The sequence below is a fragment of the Podarcis erhardii genome (genome assembly GCF_964252035.2).
Source record: "Podarcis erhardii genome assembly, chromosome: 7".
NCBI lineage: Eukaryota > Metazoa > Chordata > Lepidosauria > Squamata > Lacertidae > Podarcis > Podarcis erhardii.
This window is the reverse complement of record NC_138511.1, coordinates 65,998,151-66,012,077: the sequence shown is the minus strand read 5'-3', so window position 1 is coordinate 66,012,077 and position 13,927 is coordinate 65,998,151. Positions and strand designations below refer to the sequence as shown.

General features: G+C 45.7%; 2 protein-coding genes across 5 annotated transcripts in view; one reads left to right on the top strand and one right to left on the bottom strand.

The window, feature by feature from the left end:
* The window catches only part of MAN1C1 (mannosidase alpha class 1C member 1), a 143,614-nt gene extending 139,183 nt beyond the window's left edge, over positions 1–4,431 (bottom strand). The window contains exon 1 of the mRNA XM_081869020.1: positions 3,677–4,431. Coding sequence (XP_081725146.1) covers positions 3,677–4,291 — 615 coding nt within the window. The 5' untranslated portion in view covers positions 4,292–4,431. The remainder of the gene's footprint in view (positions 1–3,676) is intronic.
* Positions 4,432–5,640: 1,209 nt separating this feature from the next.
* On the top strand, positions 5,641–13,534 carry LOC309345958 (uncharacterized protein). Of its 4 annotated transcripts, none has more exons than XR_014158381.1 (3): positions 5,641–6,748; positions 11,343–11,483; positions 13,011–13,534. XR_014158381.1 is itself a non-coding variant. In XM_081869481.1 (2 exons), the coding sequence occupies exons 1-2, from the start codon at positions 5,849–5,851 to the stop codon at positions 11,346–11,348; spliced, it is 906 nt and encodes a 301-aa protein (XP_081725607.1). In that variant the 5' UTR covers positions 5,641–5,848; the 3' UTR covers positions 11,349–12,585. The 4 variants fall into 4 exon arrangements, 1 of the variants encoding a protein (XP_081725607.1); XR_014158382.1 differs by lacking the exon at positions 13,011–13,534 and adding an exon at positions 11,787–12,583; XR_014158383.1 differs by lacking the exon at positions 13,011–13,534 and adding an exon at positions 12,077–12,581.
* The last annotated feature ends 393 nt before the right edge of the window (positions 13,535–13,927 follow it).

Sequence of the window (13,927 nt, the reverse complement as noted above, 5' to 3'; positions counted from 1 at the left end):
ATGTCTGTTCTGTTGCCTATAACACTGGGAATCGAGAGTTGCTTTGACCAGAAATGGCATGCACCTTGGTGGGTGGACATGTACCAAAATGAAATTTCCTTTTGAGAAAATGGGTTTTGCCACAAATACAGGTTCTCACTGATGGTCAAGTTCAGGGCCAGGTGTGTCCCCCGCTCCAGTTCAAAGGAGCTAGCAAGACATTTCTGACTTTTCCTACATGTGCACTACAGCTGTGTGTCCTGCCTTTGGCAGAGGTACAAACAGTTCATCCCAGCCCTCTGCACACTAGCTGAGGAGTGGAAGTCCACTGATCTACCTAATGTAAGTCATACCAGCAGCATTATTTTTGTTACGAGAAAGCAAGAGGAGAAAGGGGTAAAGGTAGAAAGACGTGCAGTGAAAAACAAAATGAAATACAGGAATGGGTCCCATGTGGCAAGCTGTGGTTAATGATGAGTCCAAGGTCTGAAAAGGTTGAAACAGGTCTTGGAGAGGCTGATGTAATCTAATCGTTAGGCGAAAGGTTCACTTTGGACTTGGGATGACCTTCTGGGCCTCTTCACCCTATCTCTTCATCAAGTTTTGGTTTCATGCATCTCAATTGACCAAACTTCCACCATTTCCCAAGAGCCATTTCAATTTCTACAGTGTTTTCCCCCGAGGACCCAACCAGAGAGTCTCTTTACTCAGTTTGATCTTATTGTGTCCTGCTACCAGCTTATTAGAATTCCTTCATATTTGCTCTATGGGAAAGCAAAGAGGAGAGATGAAGGGGACATGTGCTTTCAAAGGGCTGAGTGCTAAGTTAGCTCCAGAAAAGGAATCTCAATCTGGTATTGAAGAGAAGGAAGTAGAAGTAGATGGGTGGCAGAAGCAGGGATGGATAAAACCACAGGAAAGGTATTTGAAAAGCCAGAATGATCAGTAAAAAAAATGCAATACAAGTAAGAATAATGGGGGAATGTGGGTGAAACACACACAGGGATCCTGGTGAAACATGAACTGAAGGAGGACCAAACCAATATAACAGACTAGCTATAGATATATCCAGATAAGTTTTCAAAAAGTCTGATAATATATGTACTGGGCAAATATCTCTATTTTAACCGCTTCTGTCATGCTAATTTATGGTTAAATAGGTCTAACAGGCTTTTGTTGTGTTTCAAAAGCCTGTTTCACCAGGAACAAATAACAGAATTTAAAAAGACATGTGTGCACCATAAGCTCTACTATATTACCTGAAAAACTGTCATTTCTATACAAGACAGCATGAGATAACAAAGAATTGACAGGTGACACTGTAAGAAAAAATACATAAATGAGCAGCAACTTTGAAGGGGCTCACTAACTAAAGGGAATTAGTTCATAATGAGAAGGGATTAGTTCATATTGTGTGTTAATTTGGCACATGAAGTTTTGAAATGAGGGTAGGAGAACAAAAGAAGCAAAATATTAGAGAGAGCATTTTTGTGTACCATGCTCACATATGATACACAATACATTGTGTAACAGATAGGAATTATATTTATTTATTCTTTATATGCCACACTTCTAGTGCTAACACATCACTCAGCTTCAACAGTAGGCTTTAAAAAAATTATGCAAAATCTGCATGCTTTATCACACGTATACAACACAAACAATATGTACACTACTGTAGTCAATTCCTAGAAACAAAATATATTACTGTACAAAGGTTTGACTTGAGGTTGCAAAAAGGTATTTGTGTGTTTAATATTATGTATATATAACATTGTATCATGAAAAAGAATGTGTAATGGAAAACACTGGGGTAATGAATGCTGGGAGGGGGGAGATAAGGGGAAGTGAAGAAAGTAATTAAGTCTGTACAGTATCCTAAACACACTTACTGGGGTGTAAGCTTTATTAAATATTGTGGCACTTCTAAATAAGCATGCATAAGGGCTGGTACTGCAGGGCTACACTATTATGCAGGGTTACAGGGAGAAAATCCCAGAGTGGTGGGGCTTACTTGTGAGTAAACATGCAAAGGAGAAGCTAAAAGGGAGCAAGAAGAGACAAATTGAGAAGGCATGAAAGAGTAATTGAAAAAGCCATTGAGAGCAAAAATGGAAGGTAAGTCAGAACAGAGAAAGAGTGGTTAAGTGGAAACATGAGGGGGGAGGAATGAAGGGTAGTGTGTGAGAGGAATAAGGCAGTCAAAAAATGCTGAATGCAAGTAAGGAATTGGGAACATGGAAAAGGTGAGTGGACAAAAGGAGTATTAATGGGCAGTTAACAGAAGCCTAAAGAGGCAATGGGGTGAAAAGCATAACCCAAGGAAGGGGATGATGATGATGATGATGATGAGAAAAGCACAATAAGATATGATGCAGATGCTTACTTATCACTCAACATGCCTTTTGCAAGCCACTTCACAATTTTAACAGCTATGCATTACAACCCCATTACAACCCCACACTCTCTAGAACCTGTAGTCTTCAACATGTTTTAAATCATGTACATCACAGAAACACTGAACAGAGCTTCAGAGATCCCCAGCTCTTCAGCATACATCTTCATGATTGAAAAACCAATGTGTGTCCCTACTTCAAAGATGATGGCATTAGCGGACCAACAGACACAACACAGGTCTGCAGCGCATTACCTGTTAAAGTCACATTTGAAGTTGTTCCAAGTTATATGCTTTACAGCACAATATGCTTTACACACATCCCTCCAAGTTTTAATGGGGCTTACTTACTCCCCAGATAAGTGGATTTAAGACTGCAGTCTCAAGCCGGTCTGTTGTTCCCACCCTTTCAACACATGCTTATGAGGCAAAGTGAGGAACTCTAATCCATGTAAACACTTGTGAAGACAGAGCAACTTAATACAGTAGTAACAATTCCAGATTAATTCTGAATGCACTCAAAATATAAGATGGAGGTGTGGGGACAGAGGGGAGCTGTGGAGAGGTAACCAAAGGCGTTAAGGAAGAGGGCACTATACAGTACTAAATGAAGGTGGAATGTATTTGAACCAGGGTTCAGCCCTGCAACCTATTTCCAGTGTGCAAAAGGTGCAGTCCTGATGGAAAACCATACCTCTGAACATAGTCAGAAAGCCAATTCACATTAATCAGCTATACAGGATTCAAAAGGAATTGTTTCATCCCTGTCTATGGCAAGGGTAGCCAACATGGTGCTCTCAAGGTGTGGAGGACTTCAATTCCCATCAGCCTCAGCCAGCATGACCAATGGTCAGGGACGATGGGAGTTGTATCTTGACAGCACCATATTGACTACCCTCATCTATGACACATTTTACAGCACTGGTCTTCAACTGGTAGGTCACTGCCTGGTCCAAGGGGGGTCACAAGGGGAGCAGTACCACCATGATAATAGATGGGGAAAGATTAAGAAATGGGTCCCCATGCCCATGCTTGGGTGTAAAGTGGGTCCTGGATCTGAAAAGGTTGAAGATACCTGATTTAGAGCACTTAGGCTCTTTGGGGCAGGGACCTGTCATTTCTCAGGCACTCTGCTAAAAGGACGGTTCCCATTGATAGCATCTTAATTAATGAAGTAGAGAACAGAAATTTAATTCAGAAGGCGGCAAAACCTGAGGAAAGGCATGGGAGGAAAAAGATGCCAAGAGAAAGCGTGTGTTTGTGTGTGCAGAGGGAGAGATGGAGAAGCGCCTCTTCACTCACCTCCTTGAGCTTCAGGCGCCGGACTCGGTTCTCGGGGTCCTCGGTGCCGCCTTTCCTCCTTCCCAGCACCGGGTGGCGGAGGCTGCGGCGGAAGACCTCGTAGTCGAAGCGGAACGGGGCTCTCGTCTGCCGGAGCGGGGCCGCGCTGCCGGGGCCGCTTCCCGCCGCCTTCTTCTCCCCGGGCGGCCCCTGGCGGTGGAGCGGGCTGAGGCGCTCTCGGCGGGAGGAAGTGGCGGCGGCGGCGGCTTCCATCACCGCCGCCGCCTGCGCGGGGGGGAGTTTGGGGTCCCTGAGGCGACGAGGCGGCGGCGGCGGGGCGGCGGCGGCGTCGGGCGGGCTGGGGGCGGCATGGCGGCGGCCAGGGTCGGCCCCGGGCGGCGGCGACGTGAGGCCGCGGAGCCCGTCCAAGTCCCCGCCCGCGTCACCGGCGCCCCCTCGGCGGGGCAAGAAGAGGCGCTTGAAGCGGGAAGAGTCCGGCAGCAGGAAGAGGGCCCCGAAGCAGAGCGTGAGCAGGCCCGAGAGGAAGAGCAGGAAGAGGAACTTCTGCGGCAGCCGCAGACCCAGCGCCGACGGCGGCCAGCCCGGCATGCCCGGCAGCTTCCGCAGCAGCAGCATGGGCGCTCCGCAAGGCCCGGCACCAGCGGCGGCGAAGCCACCCCGGATCGAAGCCACCGGACCCGGCGCGAGGAGGCTGCGAGGGCGGCGGCGGCGGCGGCAGCAGCAGCAGCAACCCCAGCGGGGCGTCAGACAGGCGACCCGAGCAACCTGCCGGGCGGGATCAAAGGGCGGGTGGTTGGGATCAGCTGTCTCAGAGGAGAGGAGAGAGAGCTATATGCTTAATAAAAATGCGCGCCCTGCTCCGTTGAGTGGATCCATCCAGAGACTTAAAAAATAAAAATAAAAATCCCGGTTGTAAAAATAATTATAATAAAGGGTGGTGCTGCAGGAGTGTGAAAATGCGCGCTTCTCCGAGCTAGAGTTAAAAATTGGCTTTCTTCGAGAAAGGACACGTGTCTCAGTCTAGACTAGACACCCCAGTAACAGAGACAGAGAGGGACCCATCCGGGCGCGCTTCTTTGCCACCGTCCCACTCTGCTTTGCAACCCTTGTCCCTGGGAGAAGTTGCAGCAGCTGCTCCGGGTTGCTCTTCCAGCCGGGCAAGAAGTTGAGGAGTTGCTTGACGAGATGCTCAGCGGAGAGACACGCAGGGAGAGATAAGCAGCCTCCTCTTCCTGCCTGCCCTCCTGCCGCCTCTTCGCGCACACGCTTGTAAGAGGAGTTCCCCCTTCTGGCACGAAGGCTACGGCCGAGGCATCGCTGCCTCCTTAGGGGTCCTGAGACAGCAGATGGAGGCCGCCCTGGCCAGACAAAAAGGGAGGGGGGTGTCTGACGGATCTTTCTTTTTCTTTCCCTTTACTTCGTCCACGCCTCGCTCCCTCCTTGCTTACTGCTGCTGCTATTAAGCACCAGGGGTGCTGTTCTCTGTCTGGTTCAGGGGCAGATCCGGATGGGTGATGGGTTCATGATGCAGCATTTCTGCAGGGAAAGGAGCGGGAGCTTGGCGCGCTCTGCACAAGGGAGCTGTTGCACACGGGGGGCGCGATCGGCTGGTCCCAAGCGCGGCGGCGTCTGCAAGCCCCCCTCCGTCCTTCTCTCTCCATCCACTTCAGCCCGGCCTCTCTCGTTCGCTCTTTTCCCGGACGGACTCACCATCAGCTTTCGTCTGTTGCAAGCCGCATCCTCGAGGCTTCCCAGATCGGGTTCTTCTGGCAATAATCGGCCGGCTGTTTAGGGAAAAGCCGAACGTTCATCTCCTCCTCCTCCTCCTCCAAAAAGAAAAAAGAAAAGGGGAGGATCCACAAGGCCAGAGGAGGGGTTTGGATGGGGCGGAGGGAATAAAAGAAAAAGGGGTGAATCAAACTATCGCTAATATCCCTCTTGTTCGTCTCTAGGTAAGACTTCGTGGGAATCTCCTTCTTAGCTTGCAAGCAAATGCACCTAATGCAGAGTAATTTCTTTTTTAAAATAAACGTCGTCGGGTAGCTGTTTGCTTGCTTTCTTCTCTTTTTATGACCATCTGGCAAACTGCATCCCGACTTTCGTGGCTCCTCCTTCCTTCTCCTCCTCCCCAGAGAAGAAACGATTCACAACTTTTTCTTCCTTGTTCATTGGATGGAAGCAACTGTCTCTTTAAAAAAAAAGCATCGAGAGAATACACTAGAGATCCACAGCTCTAATCGGAGATCCACACTTCGGTTTGAGAAAGCTAGAGGGTGGGAGGGAAATTGTGCATTTCATTATAAGGCTGGGCGGACAGTTGGTTGGTTGCCTGAGCTCCCAGCCCCAGACTCTCTCTCGGTCCTTCAGGCACTGAAGTCTCTGAAATCGCTGCCTCCCTTCTGGTCTTGCTATTGTCTGGGCACAGATGTTGGGAAAGCGGAGAGAAAAGGCTGCTTCTGCCTTTGCTCGCTTCTCGCTGCCAATGGGTCTAAGTGCCCACTAAATAAGGCTGCTGCCAGGCGAGCTCCCCAGAGGCAGCGGGCCTCTCTCGCGCTTCCCATCCAAGAATTACAGGTTCGGTACCTCCCTCCTCCTAACTGCACCAGGCTCATCAAACGCAATTACAGCCCTGCCGAAGCGGCTGCCAGTTCGCATCTTTCCTGGAGATCCAAACAGCGCTGCTGGCCAGCCTTGGACTGCACTTACTGCTGCCCCCTCCGCAGCTCCGCTCTTACTGCGACAGCAGCAGCTCCTGCTCCAGCCGGCCCCGCCTCCTCCGGTCCGGCCCCGCCTCCGCGCGTGGGCCCCGCCTGGCTCGCACACCCTCCCCCTCGCAGGCCACGCCCCCTCCCAGCGGTTGATGTTCCCCTCGAGAGGAAGAGAGAACGCGCGCGTCGCCGCCGCTGCCTGGTTTTGGCGCGCGCTTCTCCCCCTCTTCCCGCCTCCCCTCCCACTATTGGACCGGTATGCGTGGCTACTCCCCGACTGATTGGCGCACCAGGACTATCGCTCAGGCACGAGCTCCCTCTCGTTATTGTTTACCACAGCGGCCGGCTGAAGCTTCTCCGACTCGTACGCTATTGGTTGGCAAGCTCTCCCCGTTCTGATTGGCTTGAGATGCTTCAGATCGTTGGAGAGGGCGGCGGAGCTTTACGCGGGGGTGGTAGCGGGTGGATGGCCGTCTTGTGAAGGAGGCAGACACGTGTTGGGGCGTGCCTCTTTTTTTCATGTAAGAGACGCATGTCTAATAAACACAGCAGAGTCTGGTTTCACCTTAAAGGCTGACACATGTCCTGTGGGATACGATTTCTAGAACTGGAGTCCATTTCCTCCCAGTCCACAATGGCTAATTATGTCGCAATGCATTTTCTCGGAAACGTGTGTAATAAAATGGTTTGGATTAAAAATAAATTTCTCAATATGCCACGCTGGCAACGCCAGTTTGAGGCTAGCTGGGGTTGTTGCACTATTTGCAGATCAGTTTTGTGATTCTGCTGAAGCGTTCTCATATTACACATGCTGTTCTTAATGGTAAAAAATTCCCACATAGTACCAATTGGGTTGTGCATTATTTGGTTTTGGAGGGTCACAGAAAAAGAAGTGAAAACCTGCAGGTGTTGTCAACTGTTTATTAGGGGACTGAATCAGGGATAGCTAACTCTTGGCCCTCCAGATCTTGTGGGTCTACTACATCTCAGACATCATCTGACCTGCTCCAGCCAGACTGTCCCCTCCTCCCCCACAGGGTCCACAAACACCATATGCTCTGTGAGGAGGGGGGAGGCAGCCAGCCACAGACAACATCAGGGTCTGCTCCTGCTGGACTGCCCCTCCCCTAACTTTAAATGTTATATCATTTGTTTTAGTCCTCTAAAATTGTAAACTGCTTCAGCAGAAAGGTGGATAACCTCTGCTTTACATACTTCAAACTGTCTGCTCTTTTTCAAGGAAGATGTTCATCCGTATATCTACATGACATTTCTTTGTCTGGAATAGGGTAAACTTTCTTACAGAATTTGGGCAGACATTCCCTCAAATACACTATTATAGGTACAATGCTGCTGCTTCCATTGCATTTTCTCATCCATGTTTGGAGAGGGGATGTCATTCGAAGCTTTGGGTTGCACTACCATCAATATGTTGATGACATACACAAACATGTGACACCACTTTTGCACCACTTGTCTTGGTTACCAGACCATTTAAAAGTGCTGGTACTAACCTCTCAGACCCTAAACATTTTGGGACAGGACTACCTATAAAACTGTTTGCACCCATATTACCCTGTCCAATAGTGTAAGATCTGCATCTGAGGTCCAGCTTACATGTTCTAAGGTGAAATTGAGTAGCTTGGTGAGCCCACAATACAGGACCTTTTTGGTGGTAGTCACAGGGTTGTAGAACTCATTTCCAGTTAAAATTCATTTGGCTCCTTCAGCTCTGGCATTTAAAAAGGCCTTAAAACTTATCATTTTTAATATTGCCTTTGCTTAAGAAAATTTTGGTCATCAAATCCAGTACAGTGGTAGCTCGGGTTACAGATGCTTGGACTAAAGGCTGGTCCCAGATCTGAAAAGGTTGACAACTACTAATTCTAACAATGGAATATTTTATGTTTACAGCCTGCTTTTACTCTGAGGAATTCAAACCTCAGAGCAACTTGTAGCTTGACAACCTTGTGAGACAGGGAGAGAAAGAGCTAAGACCAACTGCAGGTTTGAAGGACAACTTTGGCAAAGTGTTCTCTCCTGGGGTCCCTCCTACAACAATGGGCCCCTCCCAGCAGGCTTATTAGGTGGTGGCAGCAGTAGACGGCAGCAGTATGATCTGCACCAGAAAACCCGGAACTGCCTGTCACTTTAATTTCTTCCTATGCTCTGACTTGTTGCCCAGAGCTACTGTGGAAATTGAAATGGGAGGCAGCTTCCAAATCCAGCATCCCAACACAAGGATCCTGAGCCAGCACCAGTGGTGGAAATTGCCAGAGTCCTGGAGCATTTAAGGATGTTGGGTGCTGATGCCAGCTTGGGGAAGAGTTATTTTTCTTTAATACAGTGGTACCTTGGTTTAAGAACAGCTTAGTTTATGAACAACTTAGATTAAGAGTGCTGCAAACCTGGAAATAGGTGTTTTGGTTTGTGAACTTTGCCTTGGAATAAGAACATGTTTCACTTCCTGTTGAGTGTGTTCCATGTGTAAATTTAGTTCCCTGCTGCTATGGAAAAGCATGCCTTGGTTTAAGAACGCTTTGGTTTAAGAATGGACTTCCGGAACTGATTAAGTTCATAAACCAAGGTACCACTGTACACCCATTCTCCTGCAGTTCGGACAATCTATTTCTTGAGCATCCATCCTGATTTGACTGCACAAAGCTTATGCAGAGGTAAGATTATACCCTGCCTTTACGAGCATTCGTTCTGATTTGCATATAGGGAGTTTATATTACAATAAGCACTCACCCTACATTTATCCTGATTTGTTTGCAGGGTGTTCATACATTGTGTTATTCAGTCAGTCAGTCAGTCATTCCACACTTTCCAATGCATTTCTCCATCACTTTCCCTACTGCAAATAATTTGTTTGTTGCCCTAGCAGAAGCAATACACTTAAAAAACAAACAGAGCACTTTAATACACTTTAATCACGCAAACCTAAATTTCCTGGCATGCACTTGAATCCATCCTGCAAAATATTAACATTCAGAAGGTGCCCCCAGTGAACTCTGTGACTGAGCTGGAATTAGCAGGATTTTCCCACTGGAACCTAGTATTGCTGGATGCAGGGGCGCCGACTTATAAAAAATATTGGGGGGGCCCATACCAGGGTCCTGCCCCGGGAAGTTTTCTAAATTTTAGATGAAAATTAGTGAGTTTTAAAGTTTTTTAAAAGTTTTTTAGAGTCATATGATCAACATTAGAAACCCGAAAACTCGACTCTCTATAACTCCACACTCCGGGAAACTCGACAAGCCTGAAACACTTTTTGGCTTTGAAAAAAGAAACAAAACATAAACACGCACGGTATTTTCGTAAAAAGCTAATTTAATTTACAGTAACAATTATGCTTATAGACTATTACAGAGCAGTGAATATATAGCTCTGAAAAGACTGAAATGATATTTAAATAAATCCTAAACTATCATTAAAAGAATAAAACATAAAATATTGCTGTCGCACAGTAATAGCACTTTGATTAATAAGTGAAATAGCTAATTTAAGCTAACTTTGAATAAGGCTGAGGGTTCATTAAATAAAAATAATATCTCAAAGTTAATGCTTTAATACAGTTAATAAAGTTAATACAGTATGCCTAATACTGTATGTAAATACTGTAATACTGTATGTAAATAACGGGCTTTAATTGGGTCTTACACCCTAAAAATATTTAAGTATTTGAAAATAACTAATACAGTACTATAGTAATATAGAAATACAGTACTAAACTAGTACTAATATTTCGAAACTGAAAATTTAACATTCTGTATGTATTTAATTCTCTATTTTATAAAGATTTTTAATATCTGACAGTGAGTTTGGAGTAGCCCAATGCAAAAATCCTGAGGATCCATGTGGATCCGTGCTTTGTAACCACGTTTTTGCACCACTGTGACCCTAAGCAACAGTGGGTGCGTGATTTTTTTGGTGCAAGGTGTAGCCATGGACATGCTATGTGATCTGATGGTGAATTTGGGGTGACCCAATGCAAAAATCCTGAGGATCCATGTGGATCCGTGCTTTGTAACCACGTTTTTGCACCACTGTGACCCTAGGCAACAGTGGGTGTGTGATTTTTTTGGTGCAAGATGTAGCCATGAACATGCTATGTGATCTGATGGTGAATTTGGGGTGACCCAATGCAAAAATCCTGAGGATCCATGTGGATCTGTGCTTTGTCACCACGTTTTAAATGGGGAGGGAAGGAAAAACACAGAAGGGACAAGAAGCACAAGAGGGGTGTGCGGAGAAGCAGCTGGCTAAGAATGCAGGGGAGGAGTTTAACGGGGTGGGGGGGAGGAAAGGAAGGCAAAAGTCCCCCCACCCAAGCCAGCCCTCTCTCTCTCTCTCTCCCACCTGCGAGTCCCTAGAGCACGGAGAGGAGGAGGTGGTGGGCTGGAGCCTGCGCGCAGTGTGACTCTGAAAGAATTAGAAGGAAGGACTCGATCCTTTCCTTAACCCTCTGCTTGCCAGGAGGGCAGGGGATTCCCTGCTCTTTGTTGAGTTTGAGCAAAGGCAGCAACAGAAGCGGGTGGGCAGTAAGACCCTGAGGCAGAATGCAGGAAAGCAGCAGCTTCCGCCTTCCCTCCGCCCGACCGCCCAATCTTATTTTTGCCTGATTTTTGCCTATTTTTGCCCCTGTGCTCCGGCGAGTCAGCTCCAGGGACCACACATTCGCTCAATAACACGCACAGACATTTCCCCTTACTTTTTAGGAGAAAAAATCTGCGTGTTATAGAGCGAAATTTACGGTAATAATTTTCTTAAATTATTGGGGGGGCTGAGCCCCCCCAAAACGAATTTTTGAGGGGGCTCGGGCCCCCTCAGGCCCCATGGAGTCGGCGCCTATGGCTGGATGGAACCAGATATTTAAGGCAAAAATAAGATAGATGCAAACTATCTGATTCTCAAGCTAAAACAACCAGATACTGCAGCTTATCATTTGTTTGCAGAGCTGAAGAACAAAACACACTTGAGTCCATGAATTTAAGAGCAGAGTGACTCCATGAAAAACGAAGAGAGATGTACACAAGAGCTGCACCTACAATGAAGACATCTAAAGGATGTAAAAAGTAAGATATTCCATTTTTAAGGTAGATCACTGGCCTCAAGGATAAATACGTAATTACATTAAAAGCAAGCAAATTAGAATGGGGAGGTGTAACACAGAAAACCAAGCCTCCCCCTCTATTGTTGTAATTCAATCAAGGCTGGATCTATGAAAAACTGATAAGATAAACTGGAAAGGACAGTTAGAAGGCCCAGGTGTAATTACAGAGAGAGTGGAATCTTCTTGTATTATGAGGTCTATTTTTAGCAGGACCGGAAGAAATAATTTCAAAGAAAGTAGTTTTTATAGCCATAAGAAAAACTGAATTTAATATCTACTGTTATAGGAAAAAGCCAGGAGAGGGAAGAGACATGCAATTGTTATGGACAGAACTGGAGGCAAAAAAAACAAAACAAAACAACTTTTGACAGGGTAATTAAGTTTATTTGTAAATCCTCCAGCTTGTCTTGTAAAGGCAGGCCTGGTCCTTCTGGCGAAGACACTTCCATCTCCTCTGTAGTAGCCGTTCAAATCCATGTCATGTGAATATCTGGCATATAGCGAGGTAATGAGAAGCATGAAATTGTGCCTTCTGGATGCACACATATGGGACAAAAATGTCTGTAGTCTTTCCAGGCAGTCTTATCCGCTTGGCACATGTGATCATTAGAGGCTGCCCCATGAAATCTGGATGGATTCTATTGGATGTTTCTATTAATGCTTATACGTTTTGTGATAATGTTAGTAATAGGACGCTGTGTTAAGGAGATTGGGAGAGGGGCTTAACAAGTTAGTGTAATTTGACACAAAAGTTTTTTGGGTATATAATATGTTTGATCATTTACATAAATTTATGTGTTATTAATGAAGAAAATACAGTTGTCATCTATTTGCTACGATTCACAATCTTGTACTTTTATGAGAAAAAATAATCAGGTATCCATAGGTACAATGCTGTTGCTACTCAGAGTAGACCCACTGAAGTGGTATTTATTTATACCTCACCTTTTCCCTATGAATAATAGGCTCATTAATTTCAGTGTGTCTACTCTGAGTAGAACTAAGGTGGCTACAACTCCATCCTTGAAGACCTAGCCTTTTTATTATAAATTATTGTTATATTATTATCAATCACCTTTTATCAATGTATTTTAAAAAGACATTTAAATAAATTTGTATTCTTGCAAATCAACTTTATTTTAAGCATTTGTTTTGTTGCACAGAACAGCTTGAATTCTAAGTGAAATCTAGGGATCTGTCGCAAGACCTTAGAATTTCAATTTCATTTTCTTCCTATAAAGAGGAGCTCGTACAATCTCTATCACCACCCCCACCCGGCTTCTCTTTCTTCACATATTTATTAGTTCAACAGGCCAAAACCAGATTTGCAGCTGGCTTTAAAAAAAAAACCCACCTTGTCACTTCTCTTAGCTGGGAATTCTGCAGAAATTAGACAAAGAGCTTTGCTGTTGTTTTATTTTATTTATTTTGGCGACAAGCTGAAGATGCCTTGAATATGATAAAAGGGTTGAATGGCTCAGCACAGTATCCCTTCTCCCTCTTTCCACAGAAATCAAACACCAACCAGGCAAAAAATGTAGAAGAAGAACTAAGTAGTAGAAGAACTAAGAGGTGTCTTGGGAAAGTTACATCCAGGCAACCAATGAAATAGTTTTTCTCTCTCCTTTATAGCTCTGCAATAAAGAGCATTTGGGAAGGATTGGGAAGGCAGCTGAATCAGATGCACCTCAGAAGGCTGGATACCTCAGCTTATCGGTTTCCACTGTGGAAACAATCTAGTCTCTATTTTTCGAGGGGTCCAGGGGCAGCCATTTTGGCACTTGAGGCAAAACGCCCCAGGGCCACCCATACAATGCAGGGGGGACAAGAGGCTCTGAAATGGCTCCCCCTCTTTGAGTTTCCCGCACCCAGCAGTGAGGCTTTTGCAGGGGCTTTTCCTTAAGGATCTAAGACTACGCGCCTTCAAATAAGAACACAAGCTACAGTTCTTAAGAGTGGTTTAACAGTCAATCCCTCTTCCTGGGGAAATCTGGAAATGGTAGTTCTATGAGGGGAATAGGGGTCTCCTAACATCTCCTAGCAACTTTAACAAACAGTTTCCAAGCACCTTTGTGGAGAAGTCATGCCTTTTTAAAGTAGTATGTATATGAGTGCTTGAAATACAGTATACATGCAACCAAATACACGTTTTAATAAACAACACCACAGACATTTTGCAGTTAAAAAACAGACAGGGAAATGCAATGAAAAGTGTGAGGTGAATGATTCATTGGGAGATGTGTAAACACCATGCAAAGATCAAGATGAACACTCATTGTTTAACCTCCCCACAAACAAATCAGAACAAATGCTCAGTAAAGACTGGACATAGTCAAATCTCTAGGTAAGCTTTGTGCAAGCAAATCAGGAGGAATGCTCAGTAAACAGATTGTCCAGAGGGGCCCTTTGTCTTGATCTCCTGTTCTG

Coding starts and splice junctions, on each gene's coding strand:
- LOC309345958 (XM_081869481.1), top strand. CDS start 5,849: ATGGAAGCAACTGTCTCTTTAAAAAAAAAGCATCGAGAGAATACACTA.